Below are 14,787 nucleotides of genomic sequence, written 5' to 3' on the forward strand. Positions count from 1 at the left end.
TGATAACGTAGGACTTAAGTCTGCCATTTTGATATTTATTACATGTGTTGTATCTTTTTGTTTCTGTGCTCTTCCATTATTGCTTTTGTGTGAATTAAATGTCTTCTAGTATACCTCTCAATTTCATTGTGGTTTCTTTTCTGTAGTTTCTGAGTTATTTTCTTAGTGGTTGCTCCGGAGGATTACTCAGATAATACCTTAACATAAAAATATAATTTGGGGGGCGTCTGGGTGGCTTAGTCGGTTGAGCATCCGACTTCGGCTCAGGTCATGATCTCACAGCTTGTGAGTTCGGGCCCCGCATCGGGCTCTGTGCTGACAGCTCAGAGCCTGGAGCCTGCTTCCGATTCTGTGTCTCCCTCTCTCTCTGCCCCTCCCCTGCTCATGCTCTGTCTTTCCCTCTGTCTCAAAAATAAATAAAACATTAAAAAAAAATTTTTTTTTAAATAAAAAAATATATAATTTGGATTAATACCAACTTAATTCCAATAGTATGTTAAATTTTGCTTCCTAATATATTTAATTTCTTCTTTTCACTGTTATTGTCTTAAAATTCTATCTGTATGCAATTTAAACCTAAAGAGTTATAATTATTGCTTTTATGTTTTTTATGTAGGAGAAGAGAGAAACAACCATTCATACCTTCTTTTGTATTTACCTATGTAGTTATCTGTATTGATGTCCTTGCTTTGTATGGATTTGAGTTAGTCTCTAGTTTCCTTTCTTTTATGCCTTATCATTTCTTATGCAGGTTTGTTAGTGACAAGCTTCCAGTTTTTGTTTATTTTGGAATATCTCAGTTTCTCTGTTTTTGAAACATAGTTTTGCTCTATATAGAATTCTTGCTTTACAGAGTTTGCTTTTTCAGCATTGCCAAACGTCATCCCACTGCCTCTGGCTTCCATGGTCTCTGATGAGAAGTCTGTTGTGTGTCTAATGAGTTAAGTAGCATTAACTAAACAAAGCAAGAATGGTGCCGTTCTTGTGGAGTGAGTGGCAAAAATGTGAGAAGAGGTAAACGGGCTTTAAAAGTTTTGTGTTACATTGTCATCATGTAATAAATATACTAATTCAGTCAAGAATATGTGGGTTAAAGATGCATTTCTTAACACATGGTGTTCACTGATATACTATCAAAACATACAGCAGAAAGCTAATGACAAAGGGTAAATATAGAAAAATACAAAGAACGTAGAAAAGGATGAATGGAGAGAACAGATGGGAAATTAACAAGCTAATTGACTTAAACCTTAAACCTATAGTAGGAATATAAACTAATCTTCTTAGTCTCTGTTCTTTGATATTTGGTGCAACCATTATTTTTAAAATGCTAATAACTGTATAATTTGAAATTGATATATTGATCTGAAAAAATTTTATAGCCATTTCCTTTGCTAAACACAGAGTATCACAATAATAAATTTCTTATTCATTGGAGCTCCTGGGTGGCTCAGTCGGTTATACATCTGACTTTGGCTCAGGTCATGATCTCACAGTTTGTGAGTTTGAGCCCCACATGGGGCTCTGTGCTGACTGACAGCTCAGAGCGTGGAGTCTGCTTCAGATTCTGTGTCTCCCTCTCTCTCTCTCTGCCCCTCCCCCCTCATGTTCTGTCTCTCAAAAATAAATATTATTAAAAAATAATAAAAAATAAATTTCTTGTTCATGTACTTTAAAAATCTTGCCACTCCCTCATTGCTGTGTAATTCGAACTTGCTTTTATATGTCATGCCACACCTCAGACATCTACCAACTATGTTGGTTCACTGCCTGTTACAAGCCACACCCATCCACATCTGCTGTTACAGATTTGCCCGGCAAAGAACTTTTCTTCCACCGCTTCACAATAAACCACAAGCTACAGTCCTGTGCCACCCACTTCCCCAAGTGAACTTCAAGTCTTTTTCAGTGCAGGAGGCTATATTTATTGTTGTGTTTATGTATTTTAATCAATTTAGCTTGTGTAAAAATTTTTTTTTGAAAAAAAATTTTTTAATTGGGTTCTTCTCTGTCTTTTTTAAATGTGTTACTGCTAGAGTTTTGGAATGCCATGCTCTTACCCCATTTTTTCCCATAAGCCCTGTGGTTTTTATTGCATGATTTTGTATAGTGCAGTGAATTTAAGGAACTTAAATGTGATAATATAATGAGATCCCCTCCCCCAGTTTCTGCATTTATAGATATTTTACTGTGAAATAAAATTTTCTTATTTTCATGTGAGAAATGCACGAGTATGCAGCTCAGTGTTCCTGTGACAGTAATAGGTTTTTTTTTTTTTTTTTTTCTGGCTGCTTTCACTATTTCACTTTATTCTTACTTTTCAGCAGTTTGGCTTGTGACTTGTGCATAGGTGTGCTTTTCTTTGTGTTTAACCTGTAGATTATTGAATCTATAAATGCTTTTCCCAGACTTGGGAGATTTTTCTCAGATTTTTTAACCCATTTTCTCTTTCTCCTTGTGGGACTCGGGTTACATGTATGTTAGACCTTTGGATACTGCCTTAGGCAACTCTTTTTTCCCCTCATTTTTCTCTCTGTTCTTCAGATAGCTCTGTCTTCATGTTTACTTAACTCATTTTGCCATTTCCAGTGTGCTGTTAAGTATGTAAGTGCTTATTTCAGGTATTTTTCAGCTCTAGAATTTTTGGGTTTTTTTTTTTTTTATTGTTTCTTCTTCTTTGTTGAAATGATCACAAGCATATTTCCCTTTACGTCCTTGAGCATTGTAACAAGAGTTGCTTTAAATTCTTTATATTTTAATTTCAACCACTCCATCATCTCAGGGTCATTCTGTTTTTTGTTTCTTTTCTCTTGGATATGGGTCATGTTTTCCCGTGTCTTTATATGTAAAGTACCGTTAATTGTATTCTAGCGTGTTAGGTATGGATTATAGAATTTTAAAATAATAGTATTTTGAGGAATTATTTTTAGTTACATATGTCATCATTTTTTGTGCTGATTATTGTTTCTTTGACCCTTGCATTTCTTCTGTTGTTTTGTTTTTTTGTTTTTTTTTTTTTTTACTTTTTCACTTTCTGGTAAAGCATATCTTGAAGTAGTTCTTTTGTGAGGGTCTGTGGATAGTAAAACTGTTAGCTTTTTAGTGTCTTTAAATACCTTCTGCTGCCCTCATTTTCAGTGCAGCTTGATCTGGGCATTAAGTTCTAGGTTCTTTACCTTAAGTTCTAGACTGTTCTTTACCCTTAGTGCTTTGTGCCATTGTTTATTGCCATCAACTGCCGCTGGGGCAAAATCTGCTGTCAGTCTAGTGGTCTTTTCTTGGAGGGACATAAGCCGCATCTTCCCTTTGGAAGCTTTTAGGATTAAGTGTTACCGATATTCTGTAGTGTGTCCGCGTGCGGGTTTATTTTTATCTTCTTCAGTGTGTGTGTGCTTTCAATTCAACAATGATAGTTTTCAGTTGTGGAAAATTAGCTACCTATCTTAATAAACACTGATGTTCTGCTTTAATTTTCCGTGCTAATGGCTCCTTTTTCCTTTTACGTATCCTAAATGTCCTTTTTAAATTGTTCCCTCTGTCTTAATTGTCCACTTACTTGTGTCATCTAGAATGAATTCTTGTTGCAGTTGTATGTATTTCCTTGGCCTATGTTTGGTATATCCTATAGAGTTTGGCTTTTGTAGCTCATTTTGATTAGAGAATTTAAAGTTTCTCTTCATTTTGTGCATCTTTTTCTATCCTCCTTTTCTCCTTATGACAGTTTGTACTTTCTAACCCCTGGGCCCCCAAACAAAAGCTGGTAGAAGAGTCTTCCAGTTCTCCCTTCAGGGGGATTGGCAGCCTGGCAGAGTCAGTCCCTGATCGTTCAACAGCTTTGCTCAGGTTTAGTCAGGAGGCTACTGCTAGCCTTATCTAGGCCACGGTGTCCAGTAGGCTTAAGCCAAGGCAACAAGTGGTATCGGTATTTTCTTCTCTTCCTTTCAGGAGCGGAAGCCTGTTCCAGTCTTTGGTCTTAAGCAGTGAGCACGGCTGATGTGCCTCCTGGGGAGCATTTTTGGTCGCCGTTTTCCCAGAAGGGGAAACTCGTAGCCATTAATGGGTGCTCCTAGACCCAGGACCTTGCAGGTCTGCCGTCGTATCCCTGCTCGCAGCTTCGTGTTTCTTCTCAAAGACTTAAGTCTTGTACTTTATTAAGTCTTTTGTTTCTCCCAATACTTACATTGCATGTAAAATACGTGCAATACTCTCAAAATCCTTCTAGTTTTGAAAATCCGTTGGGAATCTTTCTTAAATCTTATTACATGTATAAATTTTAGAAAGATACTCTTTTTTTGTACTGGCAGGCTATCCAAATACATAGTATATCCATGTATTTATAGCTTTTATTTTAATATTTGTTTTCATGCCGTGGGACTCCTGTTTTATGATTTCTGTAGTTTTGTGACTGTATATTTACACACACCACTTTTTTTTCTCTGGTTACTACTAAAAGAGAAACGTAAATGTTGGTCTCATTTCTAGTCACTTTGCCAAAATAATTATAGTTGACCTCTGAACAACACGGGTTTGAACTGCATGGGTACACTTATATGCAGATATTTTTCAATAAATGCAGCACGGTAGATGTATTTTTTCTCCCTTATGATTTCCTTGACATTTTCTTTCTTTAGACACAACTGTATTGTAAGAGTACGGTGTGTAATGCACATAGCATACAAAATATGTGTCAGCTGACCGTTCATGTTATTGATAAGCCTTCTCTGGCCCATAGCAGACAATTAGTTAGGGAGAATCAAGTTATACTTGGATATTTGACTGCATGGGGGTCAGTATTGCAACCCCCTGCATTGTTCAAGGGTCAACTGTAATTCTAAAAACTTTTAGTAGACTCTGTGGTTTTCTATGTATATAATCATAGCGACTACGGGTAAAGATTATATCTTTTAATATTATACTAGTTATTTTTATTAAATTACCTGAAAACTTCAAAACAGTGTTTAACAGTTGTAGACAACTCCATGTCCTGATTTTAATGGAAATGGCTTCAGGGTTTACTGTTGAATATCTTCCTGTATTAGAGTTGGGCGGGGGGTGGGGTGGGGGGGGGAAGTGTGTCATATTTTAGTTTCCTTAGACTCTTATTTTGCTTGAGTTTTTATTAGAAATGTAGCTGAAATTGGTCAAATGACATTTTATTTTAATGTTTATTTTTGAGAGAGAGCAGGAGCCGGTGAGGTGCAGAGAATGAATGAGGGCGTGGTGGGGGGAGGGGTGGGACATACAGATTTTGAAGCAGGCTCCAGGCTCTGAGCTGTCAGCACAGAGCCCAACGCGGGGCTTGAACTTACAAACCGTGAGATCATGACCTGAGCCGAAGTCGGATGCTTAACCGACTGAGCCACCCAAGGCATCCTGTCAAATGCCATTTTAAATCCTGGTGCAATCATAGTCAATTAGCCTTTTAACAAACTGGATTCAGTTTACTGTTTTATTTAGTTGTTGGGTTTTTTTGTGTCAGTATTTACAGGTGTATTGCTTTATACTTTTCCACTTTTCTCCTGTCTTTATAGGTTTTATTAATATTTCATAAGCTTTTAAAAGTACTTTTAAGTGTAATTTTATTAAATATTTCAGATGTTTTTATATGAATTTGACATCCTTTTTTTTCTAAATCTGTATCTCTGTTCCTTTTTTTGTGGTCTAGATCTTTACTGTGTCTTTTTAGAAATATATTTGTTTCCTAATTATTGTTTTCTTTTTCTTCCACAATCCCCCTACACTTTTTATTAGAAGTCTTAATCCTAAATATTTGTGTGGATAAGTTGAAAGGTTTTTCTAGTTGTTAGTAGAGTGCATAATTATTTCTAATAGTTGGGGTGTCTTTATGAATGAGTACTGTAGGAATTTACTGTGAATCTGGGTTTTATTGTGCTTAATATTGTCCTTTTTGCCATTTAATGAATTGTAATAACTGTTTTGTAGCTGTCCTAGGAGTTTCAACTTGGGCTGGGTTCTGATGTTTCAGGGTGTTGGGTAGTTTTTTTACATATATGGTTATAATAACATGCTTTTCTCCCCCCTCCCCCCCTTTTTTAACAGTTACATGGGAATTGGTCTTTCTGCTCAAGGTGTGAACATGAATAGACTACCAGGTACTTGTGATTGAATTATAGTACTGTCCTACAACTACTTCTTTCTGGTTAAATTTGAAGTAATAATTTGAAATCGTTAAATACTGATTTTTCTGTGTTTTTAATCACGTGTATTACGAGTTCAAAGTGGAAGCCGAGAGGTTTTAAAAAATTCAAATTTTATGTTATTTAGCAAAACTTACGTGTACTATGCATGTTTTTGGTTTTTTGGGTTTTTGGGTTTTTTGCTTGTTTTGTTTTGGCATTTTAACTTCCAGTATATAGCCATATCAACTGCTTTAACTATTTTCATGTGATTGGTTGGTTCTCTTTGCTACCCAGCACATTCCTGGCTTTTAACCTGTTGTCATTTATTTAATGTTCTGGGAATGTAGGCTAATAGGAAAAGTAAACTAAGGAAGGTGTGAAAGTGATTCTTGGATTATATTTTCTGGTATCCCGCTTACCAATGTTAAAAAATTAATTTGGGGGGCAACTTTTTGAAAATAGAAAAATCTTATATTTTACACTAAATGCTCTGTGTGTGTGTGTGTGTGTGTGTGTGTGTGTGTGTGTCTAAGCCAAATCAAAGCAAAATTCCTTTGGTCTGATAGCAAAGGAAATATGCATGGAAAATGTGACTTTTTTTTTTTTTTTTTAAATGGTAGGAGTCTTGTTTAATGCATGTTTTAGTCTTCTGTGTGGCATATTTTCCTTAGTGTTGTGAGCAGTATTTTAATATAGAAATCATGTGGTGTAATTGTTGAGAATTTAAATGTACATTTGGGAATTTATCTTTGTGCTCTTGTTTGTTGTACCATTCTTGCTTGTCATAATCTTAGTGAATAGCTCTCGTACAGAGGAACTTGACTTTTCATTGTAAATATACTGGAACTTTCTCTCTAGGCTGGGATAAACATTCATATGGTTATCATGGGGATGATGGACATTCATTTTGTTCTTCTGGAACGGGACAACCTTATGGACCAACTTTTACGACTGGTGATGTCATTGGCTGTTGTGTTAACCTTATCAACAATACCTGCTTCTACACCAAGAATGGACATAGTTTAGGTACTAAGATAACGTATTGCATGTAAAATAACCGAATACTGTGATTATTGTACTTACAGCATGGTAGTCACATTTATTATGTAGTTCTCTGTTATAAATAGTTGCCCATAGACATTATTTCTTTGTTCCTTCCAGGTGGAGGTTGAGCAAACGGGGAAAATTTGTATTCTGTGAAGGCCACATTGTATCACATGTACGGGAATAACTGTGAAAATAATCCCCGGGGCTCACGTGTTTATTCTAGTAATAGAAGTAAATGCTAAGTGTTCTCTGCTTTGCTTTGAGTAAAACACTTCGTAGCATGACTGAAGTCTCTAGGTAACAGGTGCAAAGGGGAAGAGAAGGGCTGTCAGTTGGTAGTGTAGTATGGGGGAATAATGAAGGAAAAGATTGGTACTATCAAGCAAACCAAAGGCCGTGACCTACTGAAAGGTCAAGCCTGCTAACAGTGTGATGACTGCAGGATGATGGCTACAAGTTAGTTCTGCAGAAAGGAGCAGAACTGAAAGGAAAAAAATAACAGCAGGATTTCTACGGGTAAAAGACAGATGGCAGATACACAATAAACAGGTTAATGGAAACACGAAGAAGCCCGTCCATTGTAAGACGAGTAGGAAATTAGGCTTTTTTAGTTGCGTATGCACCCACAGCACTTGAAATTCCGAATCGTATGCGGTTGTTACACTCGCTTTTCTTAGAAGTCTTTTTGCTTTCGTTTTTATACAGAAGGTATAAAGAAAGAATGGTAAGACTGATGCTTTTACAAATAAAATGGTTTCACATTATTTGAAAAATCCTTGGCTCAAAGCAAATTATTTCTGATGAGGTAAAGCGTAAGGAAGCAAAAAGTAATAAGTAGCTTCAGAAGGCAGAAATTTCAGTTGGCTCATAAACAGTATTGAAAAATTAGACTGCAAATAGTGTCCTTAGGCAAATAAGAGATGTTCTTTGATAGAACACAAAAGCTGTTGTGTCTTTCATTTCATCGTGGGAAATTCTAAGTGTTTTGCTACATTGGTAATAGCTATTCCTTTCTAGTGTCTCAGCATCTTCGTGGTATGCAGTTAATGTCTTCACATTTATATATGGCTTCAATCTTTTCCTTCCAAGTTTTAATATTGATCCTGAAGCCCTGTGTTACCTGACTAAAAGGTCATTCCAAGTCCATACTAGACCCTTATATGGTCCTTGGTACAGGAACGTTGATTCAGGACGCCAGGCAAAATGTGTGTGTTTAAGGTTGGGTTGCTGTGGCCAGCCAGTTTCCAGAAGGATGCAGCCTCTTCAGCTTCTTTGTTAATAACTGCTTTGGCTCTGACTTATCAAAGCAGTTAACTGGGATGGTCTCAGTGGCCTTGCTCGCGTCAGATATTTGGTCTTAAGTTAGGAGAAATCTGCTTTGAGGTATGACTTTCGATTCAAAAATGCAAAGGAAGACATGTTTTTAAAACTTTATTCCAGAGAAAAAAATTCTATTTTGGGCAGTGGAAAGATCATAGGTGATGTGCCAGTTTCCTGTTCGAGTTTCACAAACATTTATGTTGAGGTTTTCTCTTGAATAAGAAACAGTTTTTAAAATGTGAGATGCTTTTTAGGAAAAGGGTACTTTAGTGATGGGATCACATTCTAATTTTAAGTAAATTTGAGACATTTGTCATGATTCGTTTCTAAAAGTAATGGTTATTAGGCCCACAGAGAGGCAGTATAAGAGCGATTGAAATGGGTTCTTTCGTTGCCTGCGTTTGTCTCCTGGCTTAGGCCTTGTGACCTTAGCAGGTTAGTATTTGTGTGCCTCAATTTGTAAAACAGGATTACTATAATACCCACCTTTTTTTGGTTGTTCAGGTCGACTGAAATGACGCATGCGAAGTTCTGAGGTGATTGCCTGGCACATAGTGAGGATGCACTAAATGTTGTTTATTATCATTGTTTGCCAGGGTCTGGGCTAGATGCTGGAAGTCCAGTGGTAAAAAATGACTCCTCTAGGACAGAGGTCAACAGACCATGGCTCATGGTCCAGATTGGTCTCCTGTCTTTTTTTTTTTTTTTTTTTTTTTTTTTTTTTAAGTAAAGTTTCATTGGAACATAGCCACACCCATTCATTTGTGTAATGTGTATGGTTGCTTTCCCTGTTTCGGTGGCAGAATTGAGCAGTTGTGACAGAGGCCATACGGCCTAGAGAGCAGAACATACGTACTGTCTTTACAGAAGTGTGCTTTCGTAACTTTGATCCGAATACTGGCATCTAGAAAATAAAATGTTATTTCCACAGTGTCGTTGTGTACTTCCTGGAGTGGATAATTTCTACCCAAAAGGTGATACGTCTTTAGCTTCTGTTTCGTGAAGGTTTTCAAAACTGGATATTTACTGATCATAGAAATAGAAATGGAGAAGTTTTTATTTGAGGAAATAGGTAAAGGAGAAACAGTTCGGTATGCAGGTTAACTTAATTGGGAAAGTTTTTTACTTGTTTTATTGAATATTATCAACTGAAGATCACTTTTTGGAAAACCTCTTGCCAAGTCACAAAATGAGAAATATTAAAAAAGTGTCTTCTGTGTGAAATTTCAATAATTACACTAGTTACAGTGGCATCTTCCTGTGGTCTGGATGTGTACAGGTTGTGGTAGCTGGGTTTGGCCACGTTCCAAAGGTTCATGTGTGGAATTGGGTTTTTCCATTAGAGTTTTTGGTGAAGACTGAAGATTTCAGTAATAACAAAAAGGAACTTTTGCTGAAACTATAAAAGTAGACAGTCTTTGCTATAACAGACATCTTTGAGGAAAATAATTTGTCAGGCTGCTAATTTATGGCAAATGGTAAAGATATGAATGGCAACTAAAATATTCTCTGTTGTTTTCTGTATCCTGTTTAGTTTTCTGAAAATTTTAGAATAAATTTTCATATTTGGCCTGTAGTCCCTTTGCTTTCCATTTATGAATGAAGCCAAAATGATCAGGATGTTTCACAGGGGACTTGGGGGAACCTCCAGCTTTGTTTGCCTTTTGACAAGCCAACATGAATTTACTAGTTTTTAAAAGTCATAAAAATAAGACTTTGACTACAAAACACTATTTCTACACATTTACTAAAAACCATCGAGTAGAGATGTATATAGTCTGTCTTTCAGTTTTATTACTTTAATATCAGATAATTGTGTTTTCTGATGGTATAGCACAATTACAGAGCCATAAAATCTCACGTGGGGAGATACCATAAAGATAATTTGACAGAAACGCCCTCAATTTTTAGATGATGATCAGTCCCAGAGAGGTCATGGTATTGGTGTGGGTTTTTGTTTTGGTTTGTTTTGGTTTGGGTTTTTTTTGCTTTGTTTTAATGTGTATTTAGACTGGAAGAACTGAGATTAACTGACTAGCCAACAACATCTCCTCCTCTTTTTCTAGAGCTCATTTTTTTAAACCTATCAATGAGATCCTACAGAAATGTTTGGTTTATTTATTATTTTATTTTCCGCTAAGTAACATATTTAAATACTTGAAGAGAGATTATTAAGTCGTCATTTCAGGATGCCAGTAGACTTACTCCAATGACGTCACGTTATTCAAGTATATTTGGAAAATGACTGTGTTCAAATTACTGTCAGGACATTCATGAGAAGTTCTCAACCATGTAAATCTTGATTCTTTGAATGAGGAATTGACTTTTGTCACAGAACAGTCAAGTTATTTAAGAATGTACTTTCATGGGAAACATTTTTTTTTAAGGAAACACAAATACCGTATTTTGCATTGTTCACTTTTCTTTTTCTTGGTAACAAAAGAAATCTCCGCGCCCCTCCACCCCCCCACCCCCCCCCCCCCCGAATTACTGAAAAACTAAATCCAGGTGAGGAAGATTAAGTGATAAGACTGGATAGAGCAGCTTGGGTGTTGGCCAAAAATCAGATGTCACTGTCCTGCAACCGGTATTCTCGCAAGGGTCCTCACATAGCCTAGGAGATAGATCTAAAACCATTTTTCAAGATGGTACCCCATAAACAGACTTGGTGTGTGACTAAGAAGGATGTGGACTTTGAGAGGAGATAGCATTCACTCCAACCTCTGTTGGTGTTCTTGAGAAAAATGCTGGTCTCATTATTTTATATTTAGCCTTTAAATTTTTCCTTTCCTTCCTTTGCCATTCCTTCCCTTGTTTTCAGTTATAAATTCAGTTCAGCTTTGTCACTGTTGTCTGCCTTTGAAAAACCATTTCTAATGCCACTTTTTTTGGTTTTTGTTTGTTTGTTTTTTAGGTATTGCTTTCACCGACCTACCGGTAAGACATAATTTCTTTTACAAGCAGTCTTGCATTTTTAATTAAAAGAATTTAAACTAGTATTAAGCATGTGTGGAATTCAGTCTTACTGATAATTATTAATTTTAGAATGCCATGCGTAGAATAGAGATCCTTTCTGTAGCCACCGCTGTTGTGCACTTTAGAAATTAAACTCCCAAGTTGCTCTGGGTGCCATGGCACAAGGGAACTTTGTTGTAGCTAAAAAAAAAAAAAAATCAGGATTGATTCTTAGACTACACCTTGTAATGTCACTGCATTCACTTGGTATCCCTGAACTTTTCAGCAGGTGGCTGTGCCACAGTTCTGGTCATTTATTAATGCAGTTGTATATTGAGTGCCTGCTGGTGACAGGTTCTGTGCTTGGGATACGTCATTCATCAAAACAGGTGGAGGTCTCTCTCCTCTTGAAGCATTCACGCTGGGGAATAGAGAATAAACAATTCATTAAAAACAAGTAAATTATAACCTATTTTAAGTACTTTTTAAAGAAAGAAAACGTGGGCGTAGCAAAGACAGAAGAGGAGCTGTACGGTTTGCTCACCTTTGCTCAGGGTAAGTCTCGAGCAGAGACTTGTGGCGAAGTGAGGGAGTCAACTGAATGGGTATGTAGAGAAGGGCACAGGCAGAGGGAACAGTCAGGGGAGCCGTACTGAGGCAGGAGCACAGAGAGTGCTAGGTGAGTCAGAGGTCATGGTGGGAGAGGACGAGCTAGATCACAGAGGCCTTGAGAGCCATTGTAGGGACTCGGCGTTTACTATGAGTGAAAGGCAGAGACCCTGCAGGGTTTGAGGTATAACTTAAGTTTTAAAGGGTCACTGACTGCTGGTTGAGACCTAGACAGGGACAGGGAGTAAGGGTAGAAGCAAGCAGACCTGTGAGGAGGCCATTGAGAAATTGAGGCAGGAGATGATGGTGACTCCCCTCATTAGAGATGTGAGAACTGGTGTGATTCTAGGTACATTGTCGAGTCAGAGGCTGTCCATTGTCATGTGCATCATGTATATATAACCCTACAGTAAGGGAAAAAACCTAACAAACAATGATACGATGCTTTCTTGTCACTTAGAATTTTTATTTTGTATTTATTTTATTATCTCAGCGTATTTAGAGGTTTTTAATCCATATCACTCGTTGCACACTTAAAAACAATAAGATATGCAATATAGATTGATTGAGGTATTCCCCAAACTTAATGTCAAGAGTCCAACCTTTGAAATCACTTTCTTAGAGTTGACATCTGGTTGTCTACGTGATGGGGGCTTCTGGGCCATCAAGAACATTTCTTAAGAGCTGTCCATTACGTCTCTGGCATTTTCTTCTAAGCTCCTGGTGCCATTGTGCAGGCTCTGATGACAGCCCTTTTTAATATTACCAAAAGGTACTAACCAGAGGTTTTCTGACAGCAGTCAGGACTCTGATACTTCTTTCTTAGTTGGTCCGTTCATGACTTGTTGACTAAAATTGCAGTGATCCATGTTTCACCAGGAAAAACGTTGTTTTAACAAATTCACACTCCTGTGGGCCCAGCGACAGCTGCCTGACCAGACACATGTAAGGTGCCACTGATGATAAGACACGTTCCAGTTTCCGAGAAGTTTTGAGAAAAGTGACAGGAGAATCAGGCAGAGAATAGTCATCTGACCTGTAGATTATTAATATTCCTGAAGAAAATTTTAGGGGAGGAAAAAAACCCAGAAAGAAATCGAAGTTATAATAGAAAATAACTCTGCTAAGCCAAGGAGAATTTGGAGTCTAAAATCAACATGCTCGCCAGGAAGCATTATTTAATAGTAAACAGTGATGGGACAGGTGTTTCTTTTTTTTTTTTTTAATTTTTTTTTAACGTTTTATTTATTTTTGAGACAGGGAGAGACAGAGAATGAACAGGGGAGGGTCAGAAAGAGGGAGACACAGAATCTGAAACAGGCTCCAGGCTCTGAGCTGTCAGCACAGAGTCCGACGCGGGGCTCGAACTCATGGACCGCGAGATCATGACCTGAGCCGAAGTCGGCCGCTTAACCGACTGAGCCACCCAGGCGCCCCAAGGTGTTTCTTTTTTTGAAAAAATATGTCATCTTGGGGTTTTGTCTTGTGTTTGTTCCAAAGTAAGTTCCAGGTAAAGAGTTAAATGAAAAAACAGAAATCAATATGATTGAACAAAACCCCAACTGAGAGCCAGAGGCAAGAGAATTTTCTGATGGATTGGATGTGAACGTATGAGAAGGAGGATAGATAGGACTTGGAGATTCTTGGCCCGAGGAACGGAAAGGATGGCGATGTCACTTACTGATAGAGGGCTGTGTGTAAGGGAAGCAGGCTTTGAGTGGGGGTGGATCTGGCGTTCAGCTTTGGAAAAGTGAAATGGACTTGCCAGGTATACAGCGTTCAAGAGCATGATCTGAGCTGGGGACGAAAACTTGGGAGTCTTTGGCATTTCAGTATGTAAATGTAAAGTCACGAGACTGTGACGTCAACAAGGGAGTGTGTGTAGGCAGAGAAGAAGGGGCATGCATGTTTGGGAGAAGAGATGGGAGCGGCAAAGGGAGATTGAGACGGAGCAACGGGTGAGGTAGGAGGAAGACTTAGAAGCGAGTGTGTCCACAAAGCCACGTGAAGAAAACCTCTCTAGAAGGAAGGAGTCAGCAGCTGTGTCAGATGCCCATGCGATAGATCCCGTAAGCTAAGGGCTGAGAATTGACCGGCGGATTTAAGCAGAGTGGAGGTCGCTGGTGACTTTGACAAAGTTTCAGTCGACTGAGTGACGGGGAAATCCTCATTGGAAAGGGTTTAAGAGAGAATAGGAGGAGGGGAATCACAGAGTACGGACAACCTGGTGGAGAATTTGACTGCACTAGGGAGGAAACAAGTGGGTTGTCGTGGCTGGTGGCAGAGGTGGGAGCAGTGAAGGATTTTTTGATTTACTAGGATGTTTATTTGCTGGTGAGAATGATTCAGGAACAGCCAAACAAGTTAACATAAAGGGAGAGGTACACCGTGAGTGGACAAGCTGGGGATCACATGACTCGTGGAGGGGAGGCTGCAGAGAAGAGCATCTGTGGAGGGGCCAGGGGTGGGGTGCAGGTGTGGATGCTGGCACGCAGGTCAGTGTGGCTCAGAACCATCGCAGAGGCTTCGGGCAACACTTGAGTTTCATTTGCAGTTGGCCAAAGGGTTCGGCTGGTTGGGTGTTTGGGGGCGTTTTTTCCTCTTTGTGACCCAAAGTAAGTAGAACCAACTTGTCGGAACAAGCAGATGTTTTATGAGCTCTTGTTCCTCACTTTCATGAGTGGTGACAATTTGGAAAAGACTCGCCGGTTGTAGA

General features: G+C 38.3%; 1 protein-coding gene across 1 annotated transcript in view; it reads left to right on the forward strand.

Annotated features, from left to right (window-relative positions):
• Positions 1–14,787, forward strand: part of RANBP9 (RAN binding protein 9) — an 89,984-nt gene that overhangs the window by 46,099 nt on the left and 29,098 nt on the right. Inside the window, exons 3-5 of the mRNA XM_042937870.1 lie at positions 6,061–6,113; positions 6,999–7,166; positions 11,422–11,444. Of these exons, the coding sequence (XP_042793804.1) occupies positions 6,061–6,113; positions 6,999–7,166; positions 11,422–11,444 (244 nt within the window). The remainder of the gene's footprint in view (positions 1–6,060; positions 6,114–6,998; positions 7,167–11,421; positions 11,445–14,787) is intronic.

Source organism: Panthera leo, chromosome B2 (genome assembly GCF_018350215.1).
Source record: "Panthera leo isolate Ple1 chromosome B2, P.leo_Ple1_pat1.1, whole genome shotgun sequence".
In the NCBI taxonomy this organism is placed as follows: domain Eukaryota; kingdom Metazoa; phylum Chordata; class Mammalia; order Carnivora; family Felidae; genus Panthera; species Panthera leo.